Below are 26,049 nucleotides of genomic sequence, written 5' to 3' on the forward strand. Positions count from 1 at the left end.
ATTGAAATGGGGGAGAAAAGCCAAAGAGTACCTCAGGAGGTTTGGAGCCCAGACAATTGCTAAGTTCTTGGTGTGCATGTTTGTGATGGAGCAGTAATCAGCAAGACGAGCCAAATGCCTCATTAGGAACTCCAGTGTCCTGGAAAAGAGGAGATAGGCCAATGATCAGCACGGATGAGCAGAGCCATGCTGTGGGTTACAAAACAAACCCCACTTCATTAGTTTCTTTTGGTTTGGCAGCTCCCAGGAAATAAAACATTGCACTGTGTACCCTAAGAGTGATGCTGGAGTTGGCTTTAGCAAATAATTACACTGGGGTGGGGGTGTCTGTCCTCGTTTGTGTAGGCTCAAGGAAAAGCTACTCAGTCCAAGGGCTGGATGCAGAAGCAGAGTGCCCTGGAAATTCACTGCTTGGCTCCTTTTCTGTGCCACACAACTCCACTGTGTCTGAGTCTGCTTATGAAATGACTGCCTCCAGGGCTCTTGTACATACATATAAAGGTTAAACTTCACAGGGACAAGGCCTGGGGTGAGGATGGATGCTTCCAGCTGGCAATAAAACAGAGAGCTCTAGCACACCATGGAACTTCTCTGCATAGAGCAGTGTGACAATGAAGTCTCCCTCTTTGTACACTGGTTTGCATCCTGGTGCCTCCCATGTCCCCCCTCTGCTCTAGGGCTACACCACACGCACTGGACTCAGGAGCTCCAAGTCTTTGCTCACCCCCCTAAAATGAAGAGGCATTTTAGGGAAAAGGTGGAATGCACCAGAGAAAAGGAGATCACTTGTGAGGTTCCCTCAAGGCCCTATCCCCTTGGTTAACGTATACAGAGTACTGCCTTTAGTCAACACAAAGTACCAGCTACCACACTAACACACACAGTTATAGCTTATAACACATTAGTTAACAATGATTAGCTCAGATGAGTGCCCACAGAGTTAATTATTGATACTGAAGTAACATATAAGGCAGTTATAGCACTCAGGAACAGCACTGCAATGGCCCAGCTAGCCACCATACATTACAATGATTCAAATAGTCATAGTACCTAATCATAAACACATTAACATTTTCATACCCCATTAAGCTGCACAGAACTCAAAAACAAGATCAACAGATCCCCTCATTTCAATATATTAGCATAAACTAGAATACATTATCATAAATCCTCATACTACTGAATAGAGTCGGGCAGGACATGAGATTAGCTGGTCCCCTCATTTCCATTTTAGCATAAATTATCATTCATTAACATACAATTTTTAATATTTCTGCCTAAATCTGCATAGAGTCAGAACATAAGGTCCTCCTCATTTCAATCTATTAGCATAAATTAGTATCATTAACATAAATTTCCATGTATATGTATAAATCTACATAGAGCTAAAACCCAAGATCACCAGATCCCCTCATTTCAATGTATTAGCATAAATCTGTATAGGGCCCAATCACCAGATCATATAATCCAAGCACATTTGCATTTACTAGAATAAATTAGCATATATTAGCATAAATTAACACCGTTCTACTGTGCTTTATCTTGTTGCTTGCTTAGCATTCTTTACACAATAAGTAGTTATGGATATCCAAATAACTTTAGGAGTTGCACCCAGCCATTAGAATACTTAGTTGATGAAGAGAACTTAGCACACCCCATTACAACACTTAGTTACTAAGACTCATTACCATACACTATTATATTAGTTATTAATACCAATCACCAGCTTTTTTGTGTCTAATGCCTTTTTTACCATAACTTTTAATACTCAGGGCTATTAACATGGCCTTGAGTATTAAACACAATTACTTATACTCTAAGAACACAAATCAGTTAATAATAAATGGGAATATATTAGTTAGCTGGTGGTTTTTAAACCCCATATTGCAATCAGTCTACTCCCAACACTGTATTTGCCTCCAAACATAGTTTCCAAGGCAGGCAAACAAGACTATGCAGAGGAGATAGTGTTTGCTAAGGAGCAAACTTGAGCTAGAACCCATCGTGACACTGACCTGTAGTGGGGAGGGGGCAGCTGCTGGATGACATCGTGGATCTTCACCAACCGTTCCTCATCTGTAGCAGCAGAAACAGCATCCTGGAACGAGACAGGAAGGGATTCAGCTGCAAATAAGACTCAATACCTGATGCATCATATGGATCCACGTGGCCTCTGCAGCAGTGAGGTGGATCGTGTTGGTCTTCACCTTCTGGGGACAGAGCAGCACACAGATAATGTGAGAAAGGTCAAGTACATCAAGATCTGGGCCACTTTCTAGCATCACAGAATCAAAGAGGTTAGAAAAGATGTTTAAGATCAAGTCCAACCATTCAGGACAACTCACACTGGCACCTATAGGAAGAAAACTGAAATAAAGACTTTCAGAATCAGACTTTAAAATGGAGCCTTTCAGCCCAGATGTTCAAAAGGAAACAAGAGGTGGGGAAGGTCCCTTTGTGCTCTGAAACAGGGATGAAAAAAGGGGGGGGAGAATTGAGGGACTGACTGGTTTCAAAGCTACCTTTATGATGTGGGTGCAAAACAAGCAATTTTAGATGCACTGCCTGGGATTTGGGGCTTATTTTATCCGTGTATATAAATGGGGGCTGGACATGATTTGTTCTGCTGTTGAATCTGGACACACACAGAGAGAAGCAGGAATGAGGTGGCAATTATTACTACAGGTGAGACCAGAAAGAGAAATCAGCATTCCCTCCTTCCAGCAAGGCTGTAAATCATCACCTTTAATACAACTGAGCCATTCCTTACAGAGGGTCTCCAGCTCCAAGCAATGTTTGCTTCTAATCCCAGTCACGTTCAAGAAATCAGGGGAATTCTTACTTCTGTCCCAATAGCCTGAACCTGGGGCCCGACAACTGGAATTGAGATGGTGTGGCACAGGGGACAACAGCACATGGTAGTTAACCTAAAGGGGGAGCAGATTTGATCTGAAAACCCCAACCTAAGCAGAAGTAAGACGAAGAAAGGTGTGTGTAATAGGTTCAGCTTCCTGCTGGGTCCCCTTCAGTGGATCCACATGTGGATGAAGTGGAGCTGAAGTGGAAAGCCAAAGGTACTTACTGAGAACTTCTCATAGAGCTGGTAGGTGAGCAGAGGGTTCGGGAGCTCCCGGAAGTACAGTTTGCAGAGGGAGCCCACGCAGTGGATGTCCTGGATGTAAATATCCTTTGTCAAGTCAGGGATCTGCTCGGAGTCAAACTCGTGCCTGGAAGTGAGAACAGGACAATGGGCAAAGGGGGTTGGGAAGGAGGGATGAAAAGAAAAACCAGGGCAAATTCCAGTCAAGGAAAGGGAGCAGTTCCTGATCCACAGGAAAACATGAACCCTTAAGTGCCCAAAGCCACGTGCCCCATGGCCGTGGTGCTGCTGGAGTGGAGCTCTCCAAAAAGACCTTTCTGGTTTGATAAGGCATCTCCAGTTAGTTTTACAACTGCACCAGGGCTTTTCCCAAAGGCTGAGCACGTCTCCCACAAGCACAAAGGCAATGTGAAGGTTTAACTGTGACTGGGGGCTGCCTGGTGGAGCAGAGTGCCCAGGTCTGAGGGGAAGCTGCTGTCCCTTTGCATTGCAAAGGCTTGGAAATCAAAAAGAGAAAGCAATGCCCAGCAGCAGTGCTCTCAGCACACGGAAACGGGTTTGAGAGCAGGAATTCCCTGGGGACACATCTCTGCTACAGGGCGAGGGGAGCCAGGAACCACATGAAGAAAATCCCTGAGCATTCCCTTGGTTTTCCAAGAGAGAGGAAAACCCAAATCACAACCAAAACAAAAGCTGAGCTGCTGGAATACGTGCATGGGAAGTGCTGGGTTGAATCAGGAAGACACACTGGCAGGGGCTGCAAGAACACGGCTGCTCCCGATGAAGCTGTGCTTCCCTACGAGGGCTTTAAGCTGCAAACCAAACCTGCCCATCAAGTGTCTACACTGAAACCACAATGTCAGGGGCTTGGTGGCAACATCCCCGGCCTCTCCCCCTGCCCAAGCCAGGCAACTTGTAGCCCAGAAGATAAAATGTGCCTTCAGCAGAGCTCAGAGACAGAGCTCTCCTCTCTGCTGACAGAATGGAGCCCATTTGTACCTGTGTCCAAGGCACCAGGTGCATTTGTAACTGCAGCCATCACCCCTACATCCCTTACAGGATGAGGAAGCAGCTCCTGCCTTCCCCTAGGCACAATGATGTCTGATAGAAGCCACACTGGAGGACAGAAGGGGTCTCTGCTGCTTCAGACCAGAGGGTGAAGAGCCCATCCCAATGGGTCAGCCATGGTGCCCTTACCGCAGTTTCTGGATGTTGGATGCAATCCCGGACAGACGATATATCCCATCCACAATGCCATGCTTCTCAATGAATTCAGTGCAGCTCTTGAGGACCTGTGGGACTAAGGAGCAAGTGTCACTGGTTAGTTGAGCGCGTGATTCAAGTCCTAGTGCAGACGCCATACACTAAACCCAGCTGAGCTATTGCTTTAGTTCTTCCTTCAGTTCTTAGAGGAGAGAGTCTATAAGGAATTTCACTTTAGGAGTTGGTGTGGAAAGGGGTCAGAGGTTTCCTTTGCTCTAAAGAAATGCCAGGATGTGAACCAGGTTGAACAGAGTCGACTGTGGTCAAGCAGAGAGAGCGCAGGTCCCATCACACCTCCCACAAGAAGCATGGGCGTGAAATTCCATGCCAGGAGAGCTACAATACTGAGTAAAGACACAATATTAGCCAAAGGTTTCATTTGTTTGCAAATCTACACAGGATTAACCCTTACCCCTTCACAAGCAAATGCAAACATTAAGGAGATGCTACTTTCTGTACCAGAGCCAGGCCACTTTTAGCTTTTACCACTGAGTTTCCCCCACTAATGTCTACCAGAGTGTGACTGGATTTAGAAGCTACACAATGTGCCCCACAGACAAACCAGGCTATGGCAGAATGGAAAGCATAAGCCCAGAGGCTATCATTAGGTGTCAAGTTAATATTCAAACCACTTCACCAACCAATTCCTTCCAGCTGACTTCTCAGCCTCATGCAGCACCCACTGCTGGAGCTATCTGTGCACCCTTGGAAGCTGAAGGTGGAGCAAATCCCTTAATAAAAGGGAGGTAAAACTGCCCTGAACACCGAAGGAAAATCAGGACTGAGCTCTTAGGGGCCTCAGCAAAACTCCATGGGAAAAGCTCAGATCCCGGTGGATCCCCCGCAGGCTCCTGTGCCCATCTATGTTTAACCTTACGTTAGATGACCGGTCTGATCACTTTGCCATGGGACAGATCCTGGTGGCAAATCCCCTTCCATCAAGCAGCAAATGCCATCTGTGAGTCCATTCCCCTGCACTCAGATGCTCTGTGCTCCCCCCCCTCTGCAGCCTGAAGAAAGACCCATACTAACGGCTTCCCTGGCTATCAGCAGGTGAGTCCTGAGCACAGGGCACAACAAAATGCCTCTAAATGCTGAATTTAACCCTTTCTGCAAAGAGATTCAAGCCCTCCAGGTTCCCTGCAGCCCCTTCAGGCACTGGAGCTGCTCTAAGGTCTCCCCTTCAGGAGCCTTCTCTTCTCCGCGATGAACCGGCCCAATGCTTGAACAAGCCCCTAATGCTCAGCTCCACAATCCCAAAGACTTTAACAATCCACATTTGAATCTTATTAGGGCTCCCCATCAAAAGGAATACATAAACAAATAAATACATAGCACATTCCTGCCCAATTCCTACCAGGAATAATGCCCAAGGAAGGGTGATGCACACACTGTCGTATGGGACCTTCCAGAGCTATGCACCGCTCCGAGGCCTCATCCCCTGGGGTTTATGGAGCCGTGTCAACAAACAGCACGCTGAGAACAGTGTTTGCATGGTATTTATGGTATTTGAGCCCAGCAGCAACCTGTTGTGACAATGTGAACCAGGTCAAGGGACAATGGGGGAAGGGTGAGGGATGCAGCACCTACAATACACTTCCCAAAGTACTTACTTGTCATGGCATAGCCAGAATAATGAACAGACCCCGAAAAAGCTCCAGCAGACTTGCTCTATGCATTTCCTAATCTGATTACCAGGACGAGCTGTTCTTTAAGCTAAATATATCATGGCAAAAGCATGGATATTTTGGGGGAATTCTGCAGGGTTGGAGAAGTGGCTGCAGTCCAAGGAGGGCTACAGCTATACCTGAAGGCCTCGGCTGCAATGGTGACTTGATTGTTCTGAGTTCTGAATGTTGTGTTCAACCTCCTCTGCCCTTTGAGGCCCAAGCCCTCCAGCTACATCCTCCTCTCCATGCACAGACACACACCTGGAAGGGACTGTGTCATGTAATGATGGGGTGACAGCACAAGCTGGGACTTGAGGTTATAACAGTGGTTTCTGCCATCGTATCCTGACTTTCTCAGGCCCCCTCCCTGCCTGTGGCATAAATCCCTATGTGAACTTGCCAGTTCAGAGCCCGATTCCAGCTTCAGGATCCCAAACCAATCACAAAGGTAACACTGGGGATTTCTTCTCACAGGATGCAGTGGCATCTACACTAAACTTCCACTAACGATAGTTCCATTGCTGTGGTTTCCTGCAGTTCTGCCAACCAGGCTCCATGACACACATGGTCTGCATCAAGAGCCATCAAGGCCTGTCTTAGCTCAGCACCCAGCTCCTGATGACCACCACAAACAAGCCGCTTCAGCACAGGGTAACACACGGAATATGCCTCCAGCCCCAGTAATCTCTGCTCAGGAAACCTCAGGGCCCACCAGAACTGGTGTTTGTGTTTGTCAAACCCAGCACAAAGCCCTTTCCAATGCCATGTTCCCAGGCAAACAGCAAAACTGTGCTCATGGAGTTGGGTTTACTCCTTCCCTGAGCAATACTCCTTCAGCTTTAAGGTTCCATCCAGCCCAAACCCTTCCATGAGTCAGTACTAAAGCTTCAGCATCTATTTCTCATGAAAGCTCTGCAAAGCACTTTCTGAAGCAAAAACCTTGGTGCAAAGCAATCCCCTTTGTGGTCCAGGCCATCACAAGCAGGGATTCCACCCGTGGCTTCCTGGATCCCAGGATGTGCCTTGTGCTTACAATTCAATCTAGTGTTTGAAGACAGGAAAGGGGGGGAAAAGCAGCAAATCTGTAAATATTTATAACTTTCTCCTTTCCAGCAAAGTTTGCTTCACTGCTGGTTTGTCCTGTTCTATTTCACTCTCTAGCAGCAAGAGAGAGAGGGGGAAATGGTTGCATTTACCCTCTGAAGCATCCATATAAGCTAACTCCTAAGACTCAGCTGTCCTGAATTCCAAATCGAGATGGCAAAGACCCAAAGCCAGCCAGGGAGATGTTTATTATCATGAAAACTCTCAGTAAATGGGACTCCTCACATTAACAGTAAGAACCAATGTGACAACGCAGCCATGACCAACCTTACCCTTGAGTTAAGGGGAAGCAGGTCTCTACAGATCCCTGCCAAGATGCTGCCCACGATCTCATTCCTTACGTTCCTGTTCTGATCACAGCATTCTCCCTAGCTCAAATCTGCAATAAATAAGCATCAAAGGCAACTGAATCATTCAGCTGTAGCCAGGGCATGGCTCGAAGGAACAGGTAACACTGGAGGACCCCCGACAAGAAGCATTGACACTGGGTGCTCCTTTTACTTCTTATGGAATCACAGCCTCATTTGGGTTGGAAGGGACCTTAAAGCTCATCCAGTTCCATGGTTAGGGACCCCTTCCACTAGAGCAGCTTGCTCCAAGCCCCTGTGTCCAACCTGGCCTTGAGCACTGCCAGGGATGGGGCAGCCACAGCTTCTCTTGGGCACCCTGAAGCCATAGAGCGCTCTGTTTCGACACACTCAGAGGCACAAATGAGGACATGGCACAGATGCTGCAATGCAGCACTTCCCCAGCTCCCACATTAACCAAACACAGCCTCTGCAAGCACAATGCTTTCTAATTGGGGTCAAGCTAAATTTAAGTTCTACTTGGTTTCTTTTGAGAGGAAAAGAGAAAGAGGGGAAAAAAGTCTCTACCTCCAAAGGGAACACGGCCTCTACCTGAGCCAGAGGTTACACTGAATGTGCTGCATAGAATCACAGAATCCCAGACTGGTTTGGGTTGGAAAAGACCTTAAGATCATCCAGTTCCACCCCTCTGACATGGGCAGGGACCCCTTCCACTGGAGCAGCTTGCTCCAAGCCCCTGTGTCCAACCTGGCCTTGAGCACTGCCAGGGATGGGGCAGCCACAGCTTCTCTGGGCACCCTGTGCCAGCGCCTCAGCACCCTCATAGGGAAGAGTTTCTGCCTTATACCCAACCTAAACTTGCCCTGTTTCAGCTCAAACCCATCACCCCTTGTCCTCCTGCTGCAGTCCCTGATGAAGAGCCCCTCTTTAGGCTTTGGTAATGAACAGAACTCTGAACATCACTGCAGTCTGGTTCAACACTGCTTTCCTGAGGAGGACGTGAACACCCTGCTGCTCATTTCAAACACTGCTCCCATAAAACTACCTGGTTATGTTCTGCTTATGAGGTGAGGGAGCAGAGCTCTTTGCTCTCTCCAGTTCCACCCAGGGTCTGCTGTGGCATCTCCATCCCCTTTCAGCAGCTGCCTCCAAGACGATGGGATGAGGGAATCTTAAAACGCTGCTCATGCACGGAGCCTGGTTCCCAGCAAAACAGCACCATCTCCACAAAAACCAACCCCAGGATGACATCACTTGGAATACAGGTCAGAGAGCTGAATCACACCCTGCTGTGTGACAAGGAGACCTGCCCCTGTTAGCAGCATCCAAATTGGACCTGCTCCACTCCAGGGAGCTAGGGAAGAGTTGGGAACTCAAGGCTGACAGCAACTGGCAGCTCCTCAGGTGAAGAGGCCTCATTAGCCCCGTGCAGCAGTCACTCAGGCACATGATGATGACTTGAGTTCCTTAAGACTGTCAAACAGGAGCCTCTGGTGGACTTAGAACAATGCAGTTGAGCTCAGGATGTGTCTTTCAATGCTAAATGCAACGCACGCCAAGCCAGGGGAAGACGTCAACACGGAGGGCAGGGATAAGCCTTAGTTATTGCTGACTTCTGCCTAGCTAAAATGGGCAGGAGGAGGGCTGGGGTTAAAAGAGAACTCTCTCTTTCCTATGAATGAGCTCACTCTGCTGGCGTGCCTCCTGCCCTCCCACAGCATGAACATAAACCCAGCTCTCGAGCTAGCCGGTGGTGTGAATTACCTACCCCTGATGTAGTTCTTCCACGGGTTACTGTCTGTTTCTGTCTCTCTGATGCTTTTAGAGGCCCAGCAATAAAGCCTGGCTCCAGTTAACAAGCCAACGAGCCTTGATTCCATTAAGAACAAGCTCGTGTTATTCACCACCTGGTAGTAAACCACTCTGTGTAAAGCCAGGCTGTGCATGTTGCTGTTACCACGTGAAACCATGCGAACCATGAAAGAATCCCTGCCTTGGGTTTGCTCCACAGCAATGCAGGTACCTCCCCACCCCAAAGTGAGAGGGTAGGAAAGAGCATGCGAAAGCAAAGCTCATACAAGGAGGAGCATTAAGAACAGTGCTACTTTTCCTTGGGAAGGGCAGAACTTCTCTGCTGCCTCCCATAACTGGTGATGGGAAGTGAAAGGGACTGAGAAGAGCTATGGAAACCTCACTCTGATAAGGGAAAAGGAAGCTGTGTTCAAACATTGTGCCCATTTGACTCCAGTGAGCTTTGTGAAACCAAGGGAAAAGGTGGAGGAAGGTCCCGAGTCAGAGGAACATATGGATTTAACACACCAGTTAATCATTCATTGACACTGACATGTAAATCGAGTCTAATTCCTAAATAAAATCTATTTCCCTGAAAAAAAGGAATAAAAAACCCCTTATTCACTCTTTACTCATTGAAAGGTTGAGAACTCATTGCCAGCTGCAGCATTCCCACATCAACCATGTTTGCTTCCTTATTAGAATCCCAGACTGGTTTGGGTTGAAGGGACCTTAAAGCTCATCCAGTTCCAACCCCTGCCATGGACAGGGACCCCTTCCACTGGAGCAGCTTGCTCCAAGCCCCTGTGTCCAACCTGGCCTTGAGCACTGCCAGGGATGGGGCAGCCACAGCTTCTCTGGGCACCCTGTGCCTCAGCACCCTCACAGGGAAGAGCTTCTGCCTTAGATCTAATCTAAATCTAACTCCTTCCATGACCCCATATCCTATCCCTACTTTCTCTATAAAAAGCCCCTCTCCAGGTTTCTTGTAGCCCCTGTAGGCACTGGAAGCTGCTCTAAGGTCTCCTTGGAGCCTTCTCTTCTCTTACCCATTTCTCTGCTAGCCCCAACTAGCCCTTTACTGGCTACCATCACCCTGAAATAAGACCCCCAACAGAGGAAGAACTCAAGAACGGAGTGTTTCTTACCGTCATGGCCAGAGTTGAGAAGATGCTCCCCCAGGTCACAGCCGAACACCCTTTCCTTCAGTATCCCCCTTTGCTTCAGCTTCTGCTTGGTTGGGCGCGACTTCATGAATGTCCTCAGGAAGGTGATGAGCTTGCCGTGCTTTTTTGACACTGCACAACAAAACACAGGCAAAACCACCTTGGTTTAGGGTCTTAAGTCAGGCAAGGCCAAGCATAACACGTTCTATAGGGCAAGCAAGAACTGTAGTGGCAGTAATTCCAATTACCGATATTCCAAGGCCCGATACTCAACAGAGACTGGGCTTTGATGCTAGTGCAGAAATAACATGAGAACTGAACACAAAGAGACATTTATCAGTGAAGCAGCTGCAGGTGGGAGCATCCTGAAGGATCTCACATGGAATACTGGACAGTGAGCGGCACCTGAGAGCTGGGAGGATGCAAAAGGCTAAACCAACAAACCCGGTGTGCACGGACCAACGCCGTCTGTAATCCATGAGCACAAAGAAATGCACTGGCAGTAACTTTACATTCATTCTAGTGGTCTTAGGGCCTCCAGAACAAACGAGGGCCTAATAATATCTGGCTCTAAGTGCCCTTTCCAGCACACCTGCAGTGTGAATGGCCCTCGCTGCAGCTGCGGCCGCACGCTCCATTCCAGGGCTTTCCCAGCCTTCTCAAGCCATTGCAAGATGAAAACATTACTGTCTTTGTTTGATGTAACAGCAAACTAAGGCAGCTGACTCGAAGGGATGCAGTTTATCCTCTCCACAATAAATACAAGAAGCCTACAAAGAGAAGAGAGCTGTGCCTCCAAACCCCCTGTTCCGTTTCTCTCCGCAGTGCCACACTGGTGCAATCGGTCCCTGTTAACACCAACCAGTCCCTTAGGGAGCACAATCCCCAGTGGAAGGATATGGGGAGTCACAGGGGGCAGAAGTGGGTGACACAAATAACCCCATGCACATTGGAAGGAGAGGCTGAGCATTCCCATGGGATGCAGCACAATGCCCTTGGAGGTCATCTTCTCTTCCTGAGGCCCCAACAAAAGTGCCATTGTGTAGGTGAGGTAAAAACAGAAGAGCTCTATTGAAAAGAACAAATGACAGGGTAAAAAAGGCTGTGCTGCTTTGGGAGGAAGCCTTCCCAGCTCTGCCAGGTTGTAAAGGCTCCGGCAGCATCAGCAATCCCTTTCCCCAGCTCCTGTCTCTGATCCCAGGGCGGAAAGACAACCCCGTATTTCACCTGCATTAAACCCCCGAGCCCTGTCATTGGGGTCCAGCAGAGTAAGGCTGGGTCTAACAAAGCACAACAGCAATGAAGAGCCCTGGTGACAAAGGGGCCTCGCTAACACACCCAGCTGGAACTGCAGTGAGCAGCTCTGGGAGTGGGACTCGGCAAACCTGGGATTTATGGGGTAATGCTTCATGCTGGCAGGCAGGGTATTCCTCAAGCAGACAGCACGAAAGACCTTGTCCCAGGAACAAGATTATACCATAGGCTTCAAGTTGGTTTAATCCCTTCAAACAGCTATTTCCCCTTCTATTTTAACAGGTATTGATGCGGTCCCTCTGTTTAAGACCTTAACATGCTTCTATCTGCGTGAGCAGAGTGTTGCTTTTTGGATGTGGCACCACCACAACCAGCAGCAGCCAAATGCATCTGAACACCTGAAAGCCTCAAATCTCTACAAAGCCCATGTCTGCATCAACTCCGAATCACTTAACAAAACACGAGCATTGAGCATCACAAACGGTGGCTATGGGGGCTTTAACTGATCATTGATCACCTCCTATCAGCCCTCCTCAAGAATAACTCATGGAATCCCAGACTGGTTTAGGTTGGAAGGGGTCTCAAAGCTCATCCAGTTCCAACCCCTACCACAGGCAGGGACACCTTCCACTAGAGCAGCTTGCTCCAAGCCCCATCCAACCTGGCCTTGAACACTGGAGCAGCCATCCCCCAAATGCAGGTCTCATCCTGACTTAGGGCAATGTCAAAGCTGGAGGTGATAGGTCTGAGATGGATGCTTTTACATCAGTCAAATAAAGAGACAAATGAAGCGATGAGTAATACACAGGTGTTCATTTACAGACTCTGCACACAGTTCTTCACAGAGGACCTTATTCCACATAATGCAAAATGAGTCCAATGGAGATAAATGCAGTCCAGCACTGCAGAAATTCCACTAGTGCTGGTGACCAGGACAACAAGCGACTTTTGGGTATCACCTTGGTTGGTCAATGCAGGAAAAGGTGCAAGGGATGCACCTCCAGGATGCACAGAGTACTTTGCTTGGATCACAACCAGAAAGGAGAGCTAAACCACAATAAATCTGTTCTGCCTTTAAGCCACTGAGTGCAGGGTAAGATAATCCCCTTGTTTTCCGCATCGGTGTCCAGAACACTGCCATAGAGCAGGTTCCATGGGCCGAAATTCCCTGATCCACAGGTTTGCACTGTGCCTTGGTTAAACAGTTGCCTGCACCGCTCTCCTCTGACTCACTGCCTGCTCTGCAGGAGAGCTTCTCAGGCTAAAGCAACTTGAGAGCTTTATACCTACGCAGGAATGATTCACTGGTAGGAGTTCAGCCTCTCCTGGGTGGGGAAGAAAGGAGAACATCAAGACAACCCAAGCAGTCATCTCTTTGCTGACAGGTTAATGAAAAGCAGATCAAAAAAGCCAGGAGGGGTCTGATAAAGGACAAGCTGTCCTGCCAACAAACAGCAAGCAAAGGGGAAATGCTTTCTGACCCCCAAGCTAGCAACACCAATGAAGTGGGGATATGATGCACCTGAACCATTCACAGCTTGTGTCTCCACGTGAAGTGCTCAACAAAGGTCCTAGAAGTGAATTCAGATACAGCAGCATTCCTACAGGGCAGTTTTAAATGGTTGCTGTAGTCAGAGACAAGAGGTACCAACTGAAAGGCAACCAAAACTCAACACAAATCCTAATGTTCATCCATACGACTTTCCACTTGGGATTTAACCACTGTAAGTCAAGAAACAGGCTTTCCCAGAAGAACTAAGGGCTGATTTTGCTCAGGTCTGGATAAATCACAGGGCCTGAACCAGCAACAACAAGTTCTCCATCTCCATAGTGAGACTGGCTGCAAAAACCCCTCACCTGAGGTTGGACTCCTTGTGAAGCTTTGCTGGCAGCACGACTCTGTCTATTAGGAGTGAGAAGCAATCTCACACCCTTGGCTGACACAACTACACTGGACAACGTCTTTATGTGGTGGGAAGGGAGGGAAGGAAAAGGAATGTTGGTGCCAGGTCGTTTATTGTGGGTTTGGGCAGCTGCCATAGTCTATACCTCCCTGAGGAGCATTGATCCATCAAAGCATGCTGCTGTTACACCACCAAGCTTCTGTAGTAGAAGTGAGGCCTGAGATTCCCCTGGCTCTGATAAAAACCATCAAATAACAATTACTTCATTAAAAGCAGGGCAAACACTGCTCAGCCTAATGCCCAGACTGAAAAGGCACTTTGGGATATACTTTATGAAGCTTGCTCATGGAGAAATGCGCCAGCATCTGCTTCAAGGTACTTGCATGGCTCTTCCTGGCCACGATATGTCCTTCCTGGGTTAGGTCAGGAATGTACCTAAAGGGGCTGCAGGAAACCCAGAGAGGGGCTTTGGACAAGGAGTGTAGGGACAGGCCAAGGGGAATGGCTTGAACCTGCCCGAGGGGAGACTGAGCTGAGCTCTGAGGCAGAAGCTCTTCCCTGTGAGGGTGCTGAGGCGCTGGCACAGGGTGCCCAGAGAAGCTGTGGCTGCCCCATCCCTGGCAGTGCTCAAGGCCAGGTTGGACACAGGGGCTTGGAGCAAGCTGCTCCACAGTGGAAGGTGTCCTTGCCCATGGAACTGGATGAGCTTTAAGGTCCCTTCATCCCAAACCATTCCACAAGTCTCTGAGAAGAGCACTGTCTCCTGACTCCTTGGCTTTGAATCCTGGCAAACAAAGAGGAGAAGCCTGTTTAATAACTGAAGCTTTCCTATGCCCCCCCCAATCATCTTGTGCTTGCATTTTCCTCCCTTTTCCAGTAAGAAAACCCCCATGAAACAAAGTCTCCCAGAACAAAACACATTTCAAGTCTTGCACACTTACGGTGCAAGGCAAGTGCTTGCTCGGTGCCCATCCAATGCATGGTCCTGCATTTTGAACAGGATAATGGCAGCTTCCCATAGGACACTTTGCCAAGGGAAACCAAACCCATGCTAAACAAACACAGAACATCTGCTTTATCTCCAGTTGCTATCACTAATATGGTGGATTTGAACCTGACAACAGAGCACTTTCTAACACAGGGTTAGGAAACTTTGACTTTGAAAGAACATCTTGGAGGATGCGTGCACCTCGGCCACCTTTATTCCTCTTATTCTGGGTTTCTCTTATTATTAGCAGTGATCTTACAGACCCCAGAGCCCAGCCGTGTGGGGAGAGCGTGGTGCTAAGGTCAGGAACATGAGCTGAAAAGATACAACCAACCTGTGATACCCAGTCACAACATCAAAGCTGGGAAAAGGCATGGGGATGGCATAGAAGATGCTACAGGTAGGTATTACAAACCAGAAGCCAAATCCCTCCTCTCTGAAGAGAGATTTGCAGCAAGTCAAGCTATTCCAGGCTATTAGGCCTTCAGGATCCATCCTCCTCTAATATTAAACAGGGGGAGAAAGAGCAGCAATAGACTCTATTGAAGAAGATGAGAAGCCAGGGCTGGTTTGTCACTGTTTCCCCATGCTCCTGATGCTGCAGACACTCAGAAGTACACTTAATTGTGAGAGTGGACTGAGTCCAACAGGTTCCCCACACAGCATCTTCTCAAAAGCTCAGTAAATATCCATTGCTTCACACTCGGAGAGACAAGCTCTGTGGACCCACATCTTCCTGAAGAGAAGTTACATGAAGCCAAGAACTGAGTCACATCTCCCAGTTCTCTGTCATGTTCCTTAGCAACAAGACATTTTCCTCCCTTCCTCCTGCCACAGCACATTCTATTTTGGAAGCTTATTTATACAGCCCTAAAAGCCCAACCAGAATCTGGAACCATGCACCACCAAGCACCATCCGTCAGTCCTCGGACGGGAGGCTGGGTTTGAAGAAGGATCAACCAACACCACATCCATAATTGCACTCATCTCTGCACCAGCCTCCCTCACTGGTCATAAAGGCTTTCAGGAAGAGAATCACAAATAACCTTCATAAATGTGTGCTTACTGATTTACTCTGTAGAGAAAGAGAAGCAAAAATGCTCTTTGATGCTGCAGCGCTTACCTTGTGCAGGCTTACATCAGTTAAAGCTGGCCTTTGTGTTATAAGTAATGAAATAGGTTAAAGGTGATTGATATACATGTCATTAGATAAATACAATTCGGATTAACTATGATGGCAAGAAGCAGCACAGATTTCCAGCTATCACCACGCACATGGAGAGTAAAGCAGTAAGTGATGGTGCTGTTCTTACAAAGCCTAGTAGCAAAGAAGCCACGTTCATCCTTGCATCTGCCTGGGATTCTGCAGCCATGCTTTGGGCAGTGCCTGGAGGCAATCATCTCCTCAGAAGAGCAGCTCTCCCTCATCCTTGCCAACATCAGCCTTTGGCTCAAGCTGGAGAACTGGCTTACTTTGGTTAGCTGGAGACGGACCAGCTTGGGCAACTCACTCGGTGCTTTCTCATGCAGGTTCTGCTTCAGTTGGGTCTAATCAGTCCTCCTCCTCAACGGCTTCTCACCAGCAGCACTGATTCCTTTCAGCACCATTGATTTAACTCAAAGCACACACCTGTAAGGATCTACAGCCTGAAGTGCGTGGAGAAAGTTTCTTTATGTCAATGTAGACAAAAACCAGGCACTATTTACAATGGCAAAACATCTTTCCATGCTCCTCATTGTCAAATTTGCTGAGTATTTATATAAAGGGATAAGAATGACAACCACGAGGTGAGCTAGATATGTCATGTACATACAGCTAGGCAAGTCAGATACCAAGAAATCTGTGATACTTTCCACGTTAAAGATATGCCTGATCTTTCCAGAGACTCTAAGGCCATCAGATAATACAACCTGACCTAAACAAACAGATCATGGGACATCTCTGCATTAATTCCCTGCAGTGCACCTACCCTGATGGAAGCAGTCTATGGTTAGGAGATAGAAATCAGTCAGCTGAAGGCTAACTGGGAAAGGAAAGAGGTTCTAAAGGGATCTGACAAGTTCAATCTAGTAATTCCATGAGCATGTTTGAATCCTATTTGGGACACAAAAGCAGCGCTGACTGCACTCCTGGTGATGATGCAGCAGGGATGGGCTTCAGGTACAGGACACAAGGAGCTGAGGGGAAGCAAGGAAATGCTACTAGATGGGGAATAAGTTATCAGAGGCCAACACTGGGATAGAGAGTAGAGATGAGGGCGTGCAGCACACAAGGCAGCAGCATCAGCAGCTCAAATGACACGGCGGTCATAAAGCCAGCAGCAGGACTGGGAGAGAAGGGAACAAACTGGGAAATGCAATGGGCAAGACACTTGGAATGTCTTTCATTTTCATTCACACTGTGTACTGCAATCGTGTATTGGGTACTCTACAGATACTTGTAAATAAGGAAGAGAGGAGAGAAAACCCCAGAGCCACGTTGCCACCTAACCCATTAGGTGACTACCACCTCACCAGCTGCCCGTGATGAACATGCCACACGTTCTCTGTTGGGGATTACTTTGAGCTGCTGGATAGCACTCTATGATTCTAACTTTACAGGTGTCGTTTCCTACTGCCTGACCCCAAGCTCCTTCTCATACAACACACACCATTCATTGTCCTGTCTACAGTGGCCACAGCTTCAGAGGAGTCAGAAACCTCAAAGCTAACTGCCTTATTCAAACACCACGCTGCGTGCAGTATCCTTCCTTGCTCAAAAGCTTTACAAGAGCCTGAGTGATGCTGCTGAGCCTCACCCACACCATTTCCACTTCTGCTACCATCAGTATAGGAGAGCTTCCAAGAGCTTGACAGTAACCCAAGCCAACCCCAAGTGACATCAAGTGCTTTGGACACACACACGCAGCCTGGAGCCTTCACTAGTCACTCAAACACAACGCTTCAGCCCCATCCTGCCATCAGCTGAACCAGGATAACCAGAGTGACTGTGGCAGGCCAGTTACTCCAGTTTTGCATGGCAGCACGCTCCAGCTTGGGTGGTGGGAGGAGGCGAGCGATGAGAAGGGATCTGACATGAATCAACAGCCAACACAAGTTGAATAATGAGGAGTTTGGCAGATGGAGCCCAATCCTGGAGCGAGAGGGTGTCTGCTCTTACGCAAGGCTCCGGAAAGCCACTTTTCATCCCACCAGGAAGGGAGATGAGCAATCCAGCTGGAATAAGGAGGAGGCTCAGGTCAAAGCACGCTACCTCCCTTCTCTTAAGCCACACAGTGCAGCCATTACCCCAACCCTCAGTACGGGCTCCTCTGATGTATGGCACTCCCAGTAGGACAAGGAGCTCTCTCAATCCCTTCACTCTGAGATGATGCTGATCTCCATTTTCAGTAGCCAGAGGGCAGCTGTTTACAGCCCAGACCAGTTACTTTGCACATCACAGTGACCTCCTCTTCCAAGATTGGTATCATTCTGGTTCGCTGTAGTCACAAGCCTGACTTCCTGAATGATTTATACTTTAGCTATTAACACCTGCACCTGAGACCATTCTGCCTTTGGAAGCACAACTGCATGCACCTGGAGTGGAAACTGTTGAAGACAACAGGCATGAGCCTCATCCACACTGCAGTCACCTGAAGCAGCACCAGCAGGAATCAGTAGCTTTAAAGAGGGTGAAAACGGCATCTTCCCATACATCCTCCTTACGCAGCTAAAGAAGGATACAAAAGCTTTATGGGAAAAGGAAATTGGGCCCAATCTGTTTGGGGGATTTGAAATCTGCTTTCTCAGACTTAGGAATGCAGATATTGCGTTGCTTCGCCTGCTTTATTCCCTTCCTTTCTCTCCCCAGCAAGAGCTTTGATTCCAAATCAGGCTCTTTTATCATTGCTGTGCGGTGCCCAGAACAAAAGAGGTCAGGGAAGAGTGGAAAGGGGAGGCCTCCTGCCTTCTCTGTCATAAAGAATGAGCTCCTGCAGGGCGTTCAGCCTTTCAAACGGCCTGGAGCTTCTAGGAGGTTTTGTGATCCAATGGGAACAGACAAGGCATGGCGACTTGCAAACTGCCTCCTATGATCCCAGGAACTGTTATTTTCCCGGGGCTCCAGCAAACAAAGGATCAGCGGTTTTAAACAGGAAGCCCCCTTCTCCCGAACAGCAGAAGGAGGAATAGGAACGCCTAGGAATGCATCCTCTGTCCTCCGAGTGCCGGGGGGGGGGATAAAGCGATATGCCAAAAGCCATTGCAATTGAGATTCCAGCCGTTCCCATCTGCCAGCTATAAACGGGAGCATGGAGCATGCAAGCCGGAATCCCTTCTCCCTTGGCACAACCCATCCCATGCAGGAGGCTCCCTTTACCGGCTCCGGCTTGCCACCCACCCTGCGGCAAGTCCAATAAACCAGTTTACAACTTACGGACGTACCGAGGAGCAAGGCGCAATCGAAACCTGGAGCCGGACATCAGCGGAACGAGTAAATCAGCACGGGGAGGGGAAGCACACGGCGTTTACTCCATCAGCCTTCGGTTGAAGGAGAACCCAATGCTCACGGGGTCCCGAGGACCAAGCCGCCTCTTCCCCCCCCCCCCGATCACCATCAGGAAACGAGGGTCTCCCATGCACCCGCACATTAAATAGGCACGAAGCAACAAGTGGGTGCAGGAGCCCGAGATCTCCCCCGAGGCCGGGGTGGGGGGGGGTAAGGAGCCCGCTCTTACCGTCAGCCGCTCGGCCGGGGGGAGGCCGCGGTGCGTGCGCCGAGGGCTGCAACGGCGGACGGCTCGGCTCGGTTCGGCCCGGCCCGGCCCCGCTCGGCTCTGTCCGGCTCGGCTCTGCCCGGCCCCGCTCGGCTCGGTTCGGCTCTGTCCGGCTCGGCTCGGCCCCGCTCGGCTCGGCCCGGCGGTGCGGAGCGCAGCGCTGAGCGCTCACCGCCTCTGCGGCTCTGCCAGGCCCCTCCCCGGCCCCGCCGCCCGGCTCCACCTCCCGCAGGTGCCTCCCTCCACGCCGGCTCCAGAGGTTGCGGCTCTGCCCCTTCCCCGACCCCTTCTCGCCTTCCTCATGGGGCAAACACGGCTCCTGGTTCCCCTCCGCATCACCCACCGCAGCGGGCATGGAGCACCCTCTTCCCTCGCCCATCAACAAGCAGTTTGTGGCCGCGTTGATCGCGTCGAACAGAACCCCCGTCGGTGCTGTTAAAACCAAAGGCAAAGGACACAGCTCGCTGCGCGGTGACCCGCTTTACAGCCCTGCTCCATCCATCCCCATCCCCAACACACCGTGCCCCGCGGCAGGAAGCAGAACACGCCGTGGCTTCGGCTTGACCATCACTTGGCCACCCTGAAACACGGACAGAAGCCAAGCTGGCCACCGGGCTCAGGAAACCTGGACCAAACCCACGTGTATTCCATGCTTGAGGACTAAATGCGGCTCTGATGAGGAGGGTACGACTCCTTTCTCCTGGTGCTCGCAGCAAATGGGTTATATCTCCAAATACTGCCCCTTTTCCAGCTGCTCATTACACTGGATTTATTACTGGCACTGTTGTGCTTGGACAATGATCACACTACCACATCACTTTTCTCCTTAGCATCCACGCACGACTCCTAAACCCAGTTCTGAATGCAACCCCTTCTTCCTGCTACAAACACCCATGCCAGGAACGTTCTTCCTCTCAAACCTATGGATAAAAGGTGGTGATATCCCAACACAAAGAGGGAATGGACAGCACAAATCGACAAGGAAAAGACCCAGACCACAAGTTCAAAGGTAGAAACCTTTGAGCACTGGTTGCATGGTGATCTGCAGTGCTTGAGGAGCTACTTTACTATACGTGGTGGGTACCTTTCCCCACATGCACTTTGCTTCCTGTAAAGGAAAACACTTTGTGTTTGCTCCAAAACATCCTTCTTTGAGGCACGAAACCTGAGCAAGCAGAGATGGGGCTCTTCCACACCTGGAAATGGCAGCTCTGCCTTTGGCACAGCACTGCATCCCACTGAGGAGCATGTGCACATCACCACAGGGACCTGACTCCTCTGCCTGGGGAGTTCTAAGCTACCCTGCAGCAGTTAGTTCAGTACTGGGAAGGCAGAGAGCCCAAAACTGTTATTAATACAGCCTGGTTTTGCAGATTCAACCGCTGCAGGAAGCTTCAACCCATTATTAGAAGTTAGGCAGCTGGTATTTTTCAGTGCTGAGTCTTACTCAGCTCGATTTGTCATCGAATCCCGAACTGGTTTGGGTTGGAAAGGACCTTAAGATCCTCCAGTTCCAAGCCCCTGCCATGGGCAGGGAGGCCTCACACTGGACCATGTCACTCAAGGCTCTGTCCAACCTGGCATCCTGCACTCAAATGCTCTCAAAACACACAAAACCACCCCACAAATAAATACCCTCCCCCTTCTTAAATAAAGGGGTTTGGGGAGAAACCAGGATTATAGATGAAAGCAGGCTCAGAGATTAAAGAAACCCCAACAGAACAGCACACCATGCAATGGGACATGATCAAAGTGGTTTGATTCGATTCACAGAGCTCACAGAAGCCAGGCTGGACAGAAAGGGATCACCTTGTCACAGGGTACCTGGACAGTCGGGTGGTCACTTGTTCTTATGGTGGATGTAGCCATGGTTTGCCATGGCTCTCCAGGTCTGCAAGTCCAAACAGTGCATTTACAAAGGCAAAAGCAGAGTCAGGACTGAGGTGATGCGTAGCCAAGCAGGTAATAGAAGCCTTTTACTTGCATTTCCTTAAGCAAAAGCAGTTCCCATGAGAACAAGACAAAAACCTTGGAGCAAGCTTCCCACTGCAGCCACAGGATTAAACACTGAAGAAGAATGAGCACGGCATTGAGACCAGCTCCTGAATGAAATCCCTCAGATGAAACTTCAGATCACCAAAGACTTGTGCATTAATCACAGAGCCAGGCTGATTCACGGGCTAGCAAAGCGAGTCCTAGAATCCACAAGGAATGACCTTTGCAGGTATTGGATTCACTACCAGGGAGAGGGGGAGAAAAGGAGGGAGGACAGAGAAGGATGGCAAGGCAGAGAGGGGCAGGGATGCTCTTGCCTTGCTGCTGGAGGAGATCCATTACTCCATGTCCCCAGTAGACACCATAGCTATGCCCAATCCAAGACCTTCTGGGAAAGCCAAACACAGGGATTTGCCAGTGTGGGCTTTTCACAAGGGCAGGTAGGGCCAGGCCTAGAGGAAATGGCTTTAAAGTTGTGGCTGCCCCATCCCTGGCGGTGCTCAAGGCCAGGTTGGACACAGGGGCTTGGAGCAAGCTGCTCCAGTGGAAGGGGTCCCTGTCCATGGCAGGGGTTGGAGCTGGATGAGCTTTGAGGTCCCTTCCAACCCAACCCAGCCTGGGATTCCATGGGGATGTTTTTCAGCCCCAGCCTGGCTCCCACACTGATTTGCAGGATTATTCAGGAGGAAAGCAGAGCAGAACAAACCACCTTTTGCCACGATTTCCAAGCTCTTAGCATAACTGTGGAGTTGTGCTCAAGCCAACTATTATTAGAGTCAGGTCCTATTTCGACAGAGCTTGTGTGAAAGGGAAAAAACCATCTAGTTTAAAAATAACAACCCCTCCAACCTGAATAAGTGGAGAGCAGGCAGAGCGAGAAAGCAGCACAGAACATGTGAAAAGCAAGCTGGCCTTGACAGCACATCAGTGCCTCGAACACCCCTGTGCTCAGCCACGCTTCACCACTTTGCTTCCCAACCAGACATCCGATGCTGGTGGACTCTCCACTCTGCATAGAGGTGAGGCATGAAGGGTTCCGTAACGGGAAGATGAATATAGCTCTTTCTTACCTACACAATTCACAGAGCTATGTAATTACTTCTGAACTCATGCATACAGAGCCATACACCACGCTTTCTTTCCCTATTATAATTTCTCCAGGAGACATGGTCAAGATTTGCCATGAAATTACCTGTAAAAAACACGTGAAGCCTGAAGCCCATGGGTTCAGAAAGCCTCAGTGGGGAGAATGACCCTGCACAAGGAAGAAATCTACAGGGAATGCAGAAATTAATCTGTCTTGTCCTTCCATCCGTGCTTCCCTGCGCTTGAGGAGGCTCCAAGTGGTTTCCAATGCTGTGGTTACACCAGTAGTGCCTCCCAGTGGAGATGCAGGATGTGCTGATGGAGATGCTTCCCAAATGGCACAGCTCTGCCACAACCTAAGCTAGCAAAGGGACTCTTCTGCCTGTGCCTACACCACAACTGGGTCCTTAGGGGGGTATTTTTGGCTGTACCAGCTCTGGTGTGACCTTTTCCATATCCACAGCTGTGCCAGGAAAGGCATGAGTGCAAACCTAGCCTGGGGTTGGAGCCCGAGGTCACATTCACTGATGTTCACCACTTGGTCCTGTACAAAGAAGCCCACAATCACCTTGTTCAGTTTGCACTTGTGTAAGGCAATGCTCATGTGCAATGACTGCGTTGCACACCTGAGCACTTCCTGAAATGAGGAAACTCCTCTTCCTCACTGCAGATGCCCTTTTGGTTTAGTCCAGACTCTCTCCTGGTCTTCCCCAAACTATGGATCTCCTGCCCTGCCAAGCTTCCTCTGCCTCTGCCCCTGGACCCATCAGTAATCCCCAAATCCAGGCAACTCCACGCTTTCCCACCCAGGCTTCTTGAAGAAAACATGAACCAACTTACTCTCCAACACCCAATAACCATCCAGACGTGTTTCCATAGCACCTAGGAAGTGCTCCAAAAATACCTCATCTGTTCACACTGCCAATGCTGCATTGGCTACAAACATCACCAACAACTGAGTCTGGGGGTAAGAACCACAACCGTGGTGCTTAAAAACCCTGCCAAAATGAAGGCTTGGTTCCCCCTCCTGCTGTCAGTGCAGAAAACATCTGCACTGGTAAAGGATTAAAGGATTAAGAAGGAGACAAAAAATACACTGACTTCCTAATGCTGTGTATCCTTAGGAACTGCCTTGAAATACTTCACATTCTTGCTCGTCCCCCACTGATACCAAGATTTATTGGCTTTATTTAGGTGGTCAGGAAGAGTATTTCAGATATGCTGCTGAAAGCTGAATCCAAAAGCAAGTTGTACAGAAAAAGATGTTCTTATAGTCAGAGGTTGCTCCAAGCCCCTGTGTCCAACCTGGCCTTGAACACTGCAAGGGATGGGGCAGCAACAGCTTCTCTGTAGGACCCAGGGCAGCACGTACACTGCTGCAGTTGGGATGCTCATCATACCTACCCATGCTTCCGTGCCTAGTGAACACAGTATCTGTCATTTAGAGTTTCCATCACTTATGTGTTCCCAGCACACAGGCTCGAGGGAGCTGTTCTCTCAAACTCATACTTCTCCAGCAGAATCACAGATTTGATGGTGTGACTTTCAGAGAGGACCAGATGCATCCTGTATATAGCAGCATTTCCACAGATCAGCCCACGGTGCTTGTCCCTTTCTAGCTCAGCCAAAAAATGGGAAGGAGGAAAAAAAAGCCAGGAGAAGAATCACTTTAAAGAAAGGAGGGAGAGCAAAGAGAAAGGAAGACTGCAAGGAAATGAAGAACCAAGAGGAAAACGCTGCTGCTGTTCTGACTGGTACAATTCTGTGCACGAATCTGAGGACCTAAGACTAAAACCACTGCAATGGAACATGCTAGAGTTGTGTTCAGTCACTGCAATAAACCCCTTTCTCCTACAACCAGGTAATCACTGGAGCAATTCAGGTTAAATAAGCACTTTCTCAGCATTTCTTGCACTGAAAGCAAGAAGCAATGCAATGTAATTATGGAAGATGAAGTCTGGCATTCCTGATGTATCCCAGATGCAATGAAACGTAAGCCCAGCATCGTGGACAGCAGGACCTGAGGGAGAGCTGGCTGCCTGCCTTTCTTTGCATCACATCAGTACCAGCCACTAAACAATCCATTTTACCCATGGAACAGACTGGGGTGATCTCCGTGACAGGTAGCTACCCTGCAAATGCATTGCCACCGCAGGATGAAAGGACTGGATGAAGCAGAGGGACACGAGAGGACAATGCATTGCCTGAACACTATGCAAGAAACACTTTGCTTTACTGTAAAGCCCTGATCCAGACTTCTGGAAAACAAAAATCTCCCAGTTTGCTGCTCAGACTCTCTTAAAATGCCACTTACATCTTTTTCCAAAGCCCTTTGATCCAGCAAAACTGAAGGCCAGATCTGATTTAACCAAACGACCCCAACTGAAATGTATGTTGTCAAATAGCCCTCAACAACTGAGGATCAAACTGGTTAAGCACATGGCATGTACTTAAAGACATACCCGAGACATATCTCATTGCTCAGTTCCACTGGAGCACTTTGCTTTTACCTCATGCTGCTTCTGGAAAGCCCTAACGACGTCGTCATGACAAAGACAACACAACACAGTTGTTTTCTGCTATTAAGGTTGTTACATTGCCATCAAACTATAGGGGTTAACCACATTTCTCTGTATTCAAGCAAGCTCTTTCCTACAGAACATGGTCAAATGGGGTTTGGCATGCTTTTTGCAGATATCTGAGACACAAACTGAAAGCCTGGGAAGAGAACACTCTGTATTCAGAAATCCAGCAGTTGCAGGGGGGAAGAAGGTAATTTAGGATGCACAGACCAAGAGTCACACAGTCCTGATGCTGCAGAGCACTCGCAATACAAGCTCACTTACATTAAACATGCTCTTTAAGGTTTGGCTTCATTGACTTGAACGAAATCCCTTGTGCAAAACCTGCCTGTGAGAAGGTGGAGTCTGAGAATCAGCCTTTGGCTCTTCCAGCCAACAGATAGGCATAGAAATAAAATGAATAATAAACTATTTCAACTACATCTAGCTTCTGTAACCAAACCTAGGGTGTTAGTAAATGGTTATTGCTATCACACACAGCGTTAGACTTGGTTAGGACACCAATGGGCTCTACCTGAGCTCGGCTGGGAGTGGTTCAGAGCCTCTGTAACATACGCAGAGCCTGGCTTTACACTATCCATCTCCAAATCTGCACGTAAGTAAGGTCAGGTGGGAAGAGGGACAAGGGACAGACAGAAGGCAAGAGAAAAGGACAAAGTTAAAGTATCTCCTGGAACAAACAGCAGGAGCATAACAATGCAGTTTGCAGAGACAGCAGTTAGAGACAGTGCTAGAGGAATCACAGAACCCCAGCCTGTTTGGGTTGGAAGGGACCTTAAAGCTCATCCAGTTCCATGGACAGGGACCCCTTCCACTAGAGCAGCTTGCTCCAAGCCCCTGTGTCCAACCTGGCCTTGAGCACTGCCAGGGATGGGGCAGCCACAGCTTCTCTGGGCACCCTGTGCCAGCGCCTCAGCACCCTCACAGGGAAGAGCTTCTGCCTAAGAGCTCAGCTCCATCTCCCCTCTGGCAGGTTCAAGCCATTCCCCTTGGCCTGTCCCTACAGGCCCTTGTCCAAAGCCCCTCTCCAGCTTTCTCCCTGAAAGCAACTTCCCCCTAACAGGTGAACTCTAAGCAGGACCTT

At 49.0% G+C, this 26,049-nt stretch overlaps 1 protein-coding gene across 8 annotated transcripts in view; it reads right to left on the reverse strand.

Moving 5' to 3' along the window:
• Positions 1 to 26,049, reverse strand: part of ARHGAP32 (Rho GTPase activating protein 32) — a 136,679-nt gene that overhangs the window by 10,863 nt on the left and 99,767 nt on the right. For 6 of the 8 annotated variants that reach the window (XM_061368589.1, XM_061368586.1, XM_061368587.1 and 3 more), the window contains 6 exons: positions 25,480 to 25,554; positions 10,385 to 10,534; positions 4,298 to 4,400; positions 3,083 to 3,227; positions 2,016 to 2,098; positions 32 to 139 (listed from right to left, as the gene is read on the reverse strand). In XM_061368589.1, coding sequence (XP_061224573.1) covers positions 32 to 139; positions 2,016 to 2,098; positions 3,083 to 3,227; positions 4,298 to 4,400; positions 10,385 to 10,534; positions 25,480 to 25,554 — 664 coding nt within the window. The remainder of the gene's footprint in view (positions 1 to 31; positions 140 to 2,015; positions 2,099 to 3,082; positions 3,228 to 4,297; positions 4,401 to 10,384; positions 10,535 to 25,479; positions 25,555 to 26,049) is intronic. The other 2 variants (XM_061368591.1, XM_061368590.1) reach the window with 1 other exon arrangement.

The sequence above is a fragment of the Neopsephotus bourkii genome, unplaced genomic scaffold, assembly GCF_033783945.1.
Source record: "Neopsephotus bourkii isolate Nb327-2 ecotype Australia unplaced genomic scaffold, CSIRO-AGI_Nbou_v1 NB_1433, whole genome shotgun sequence".
Taxonomy (NCBI): Eukaryota; Metazoa; Chordata; class Aves; order Psittaciformes; family Psittacidae; genus Neopsephotus; species Neopsephotus bourkii.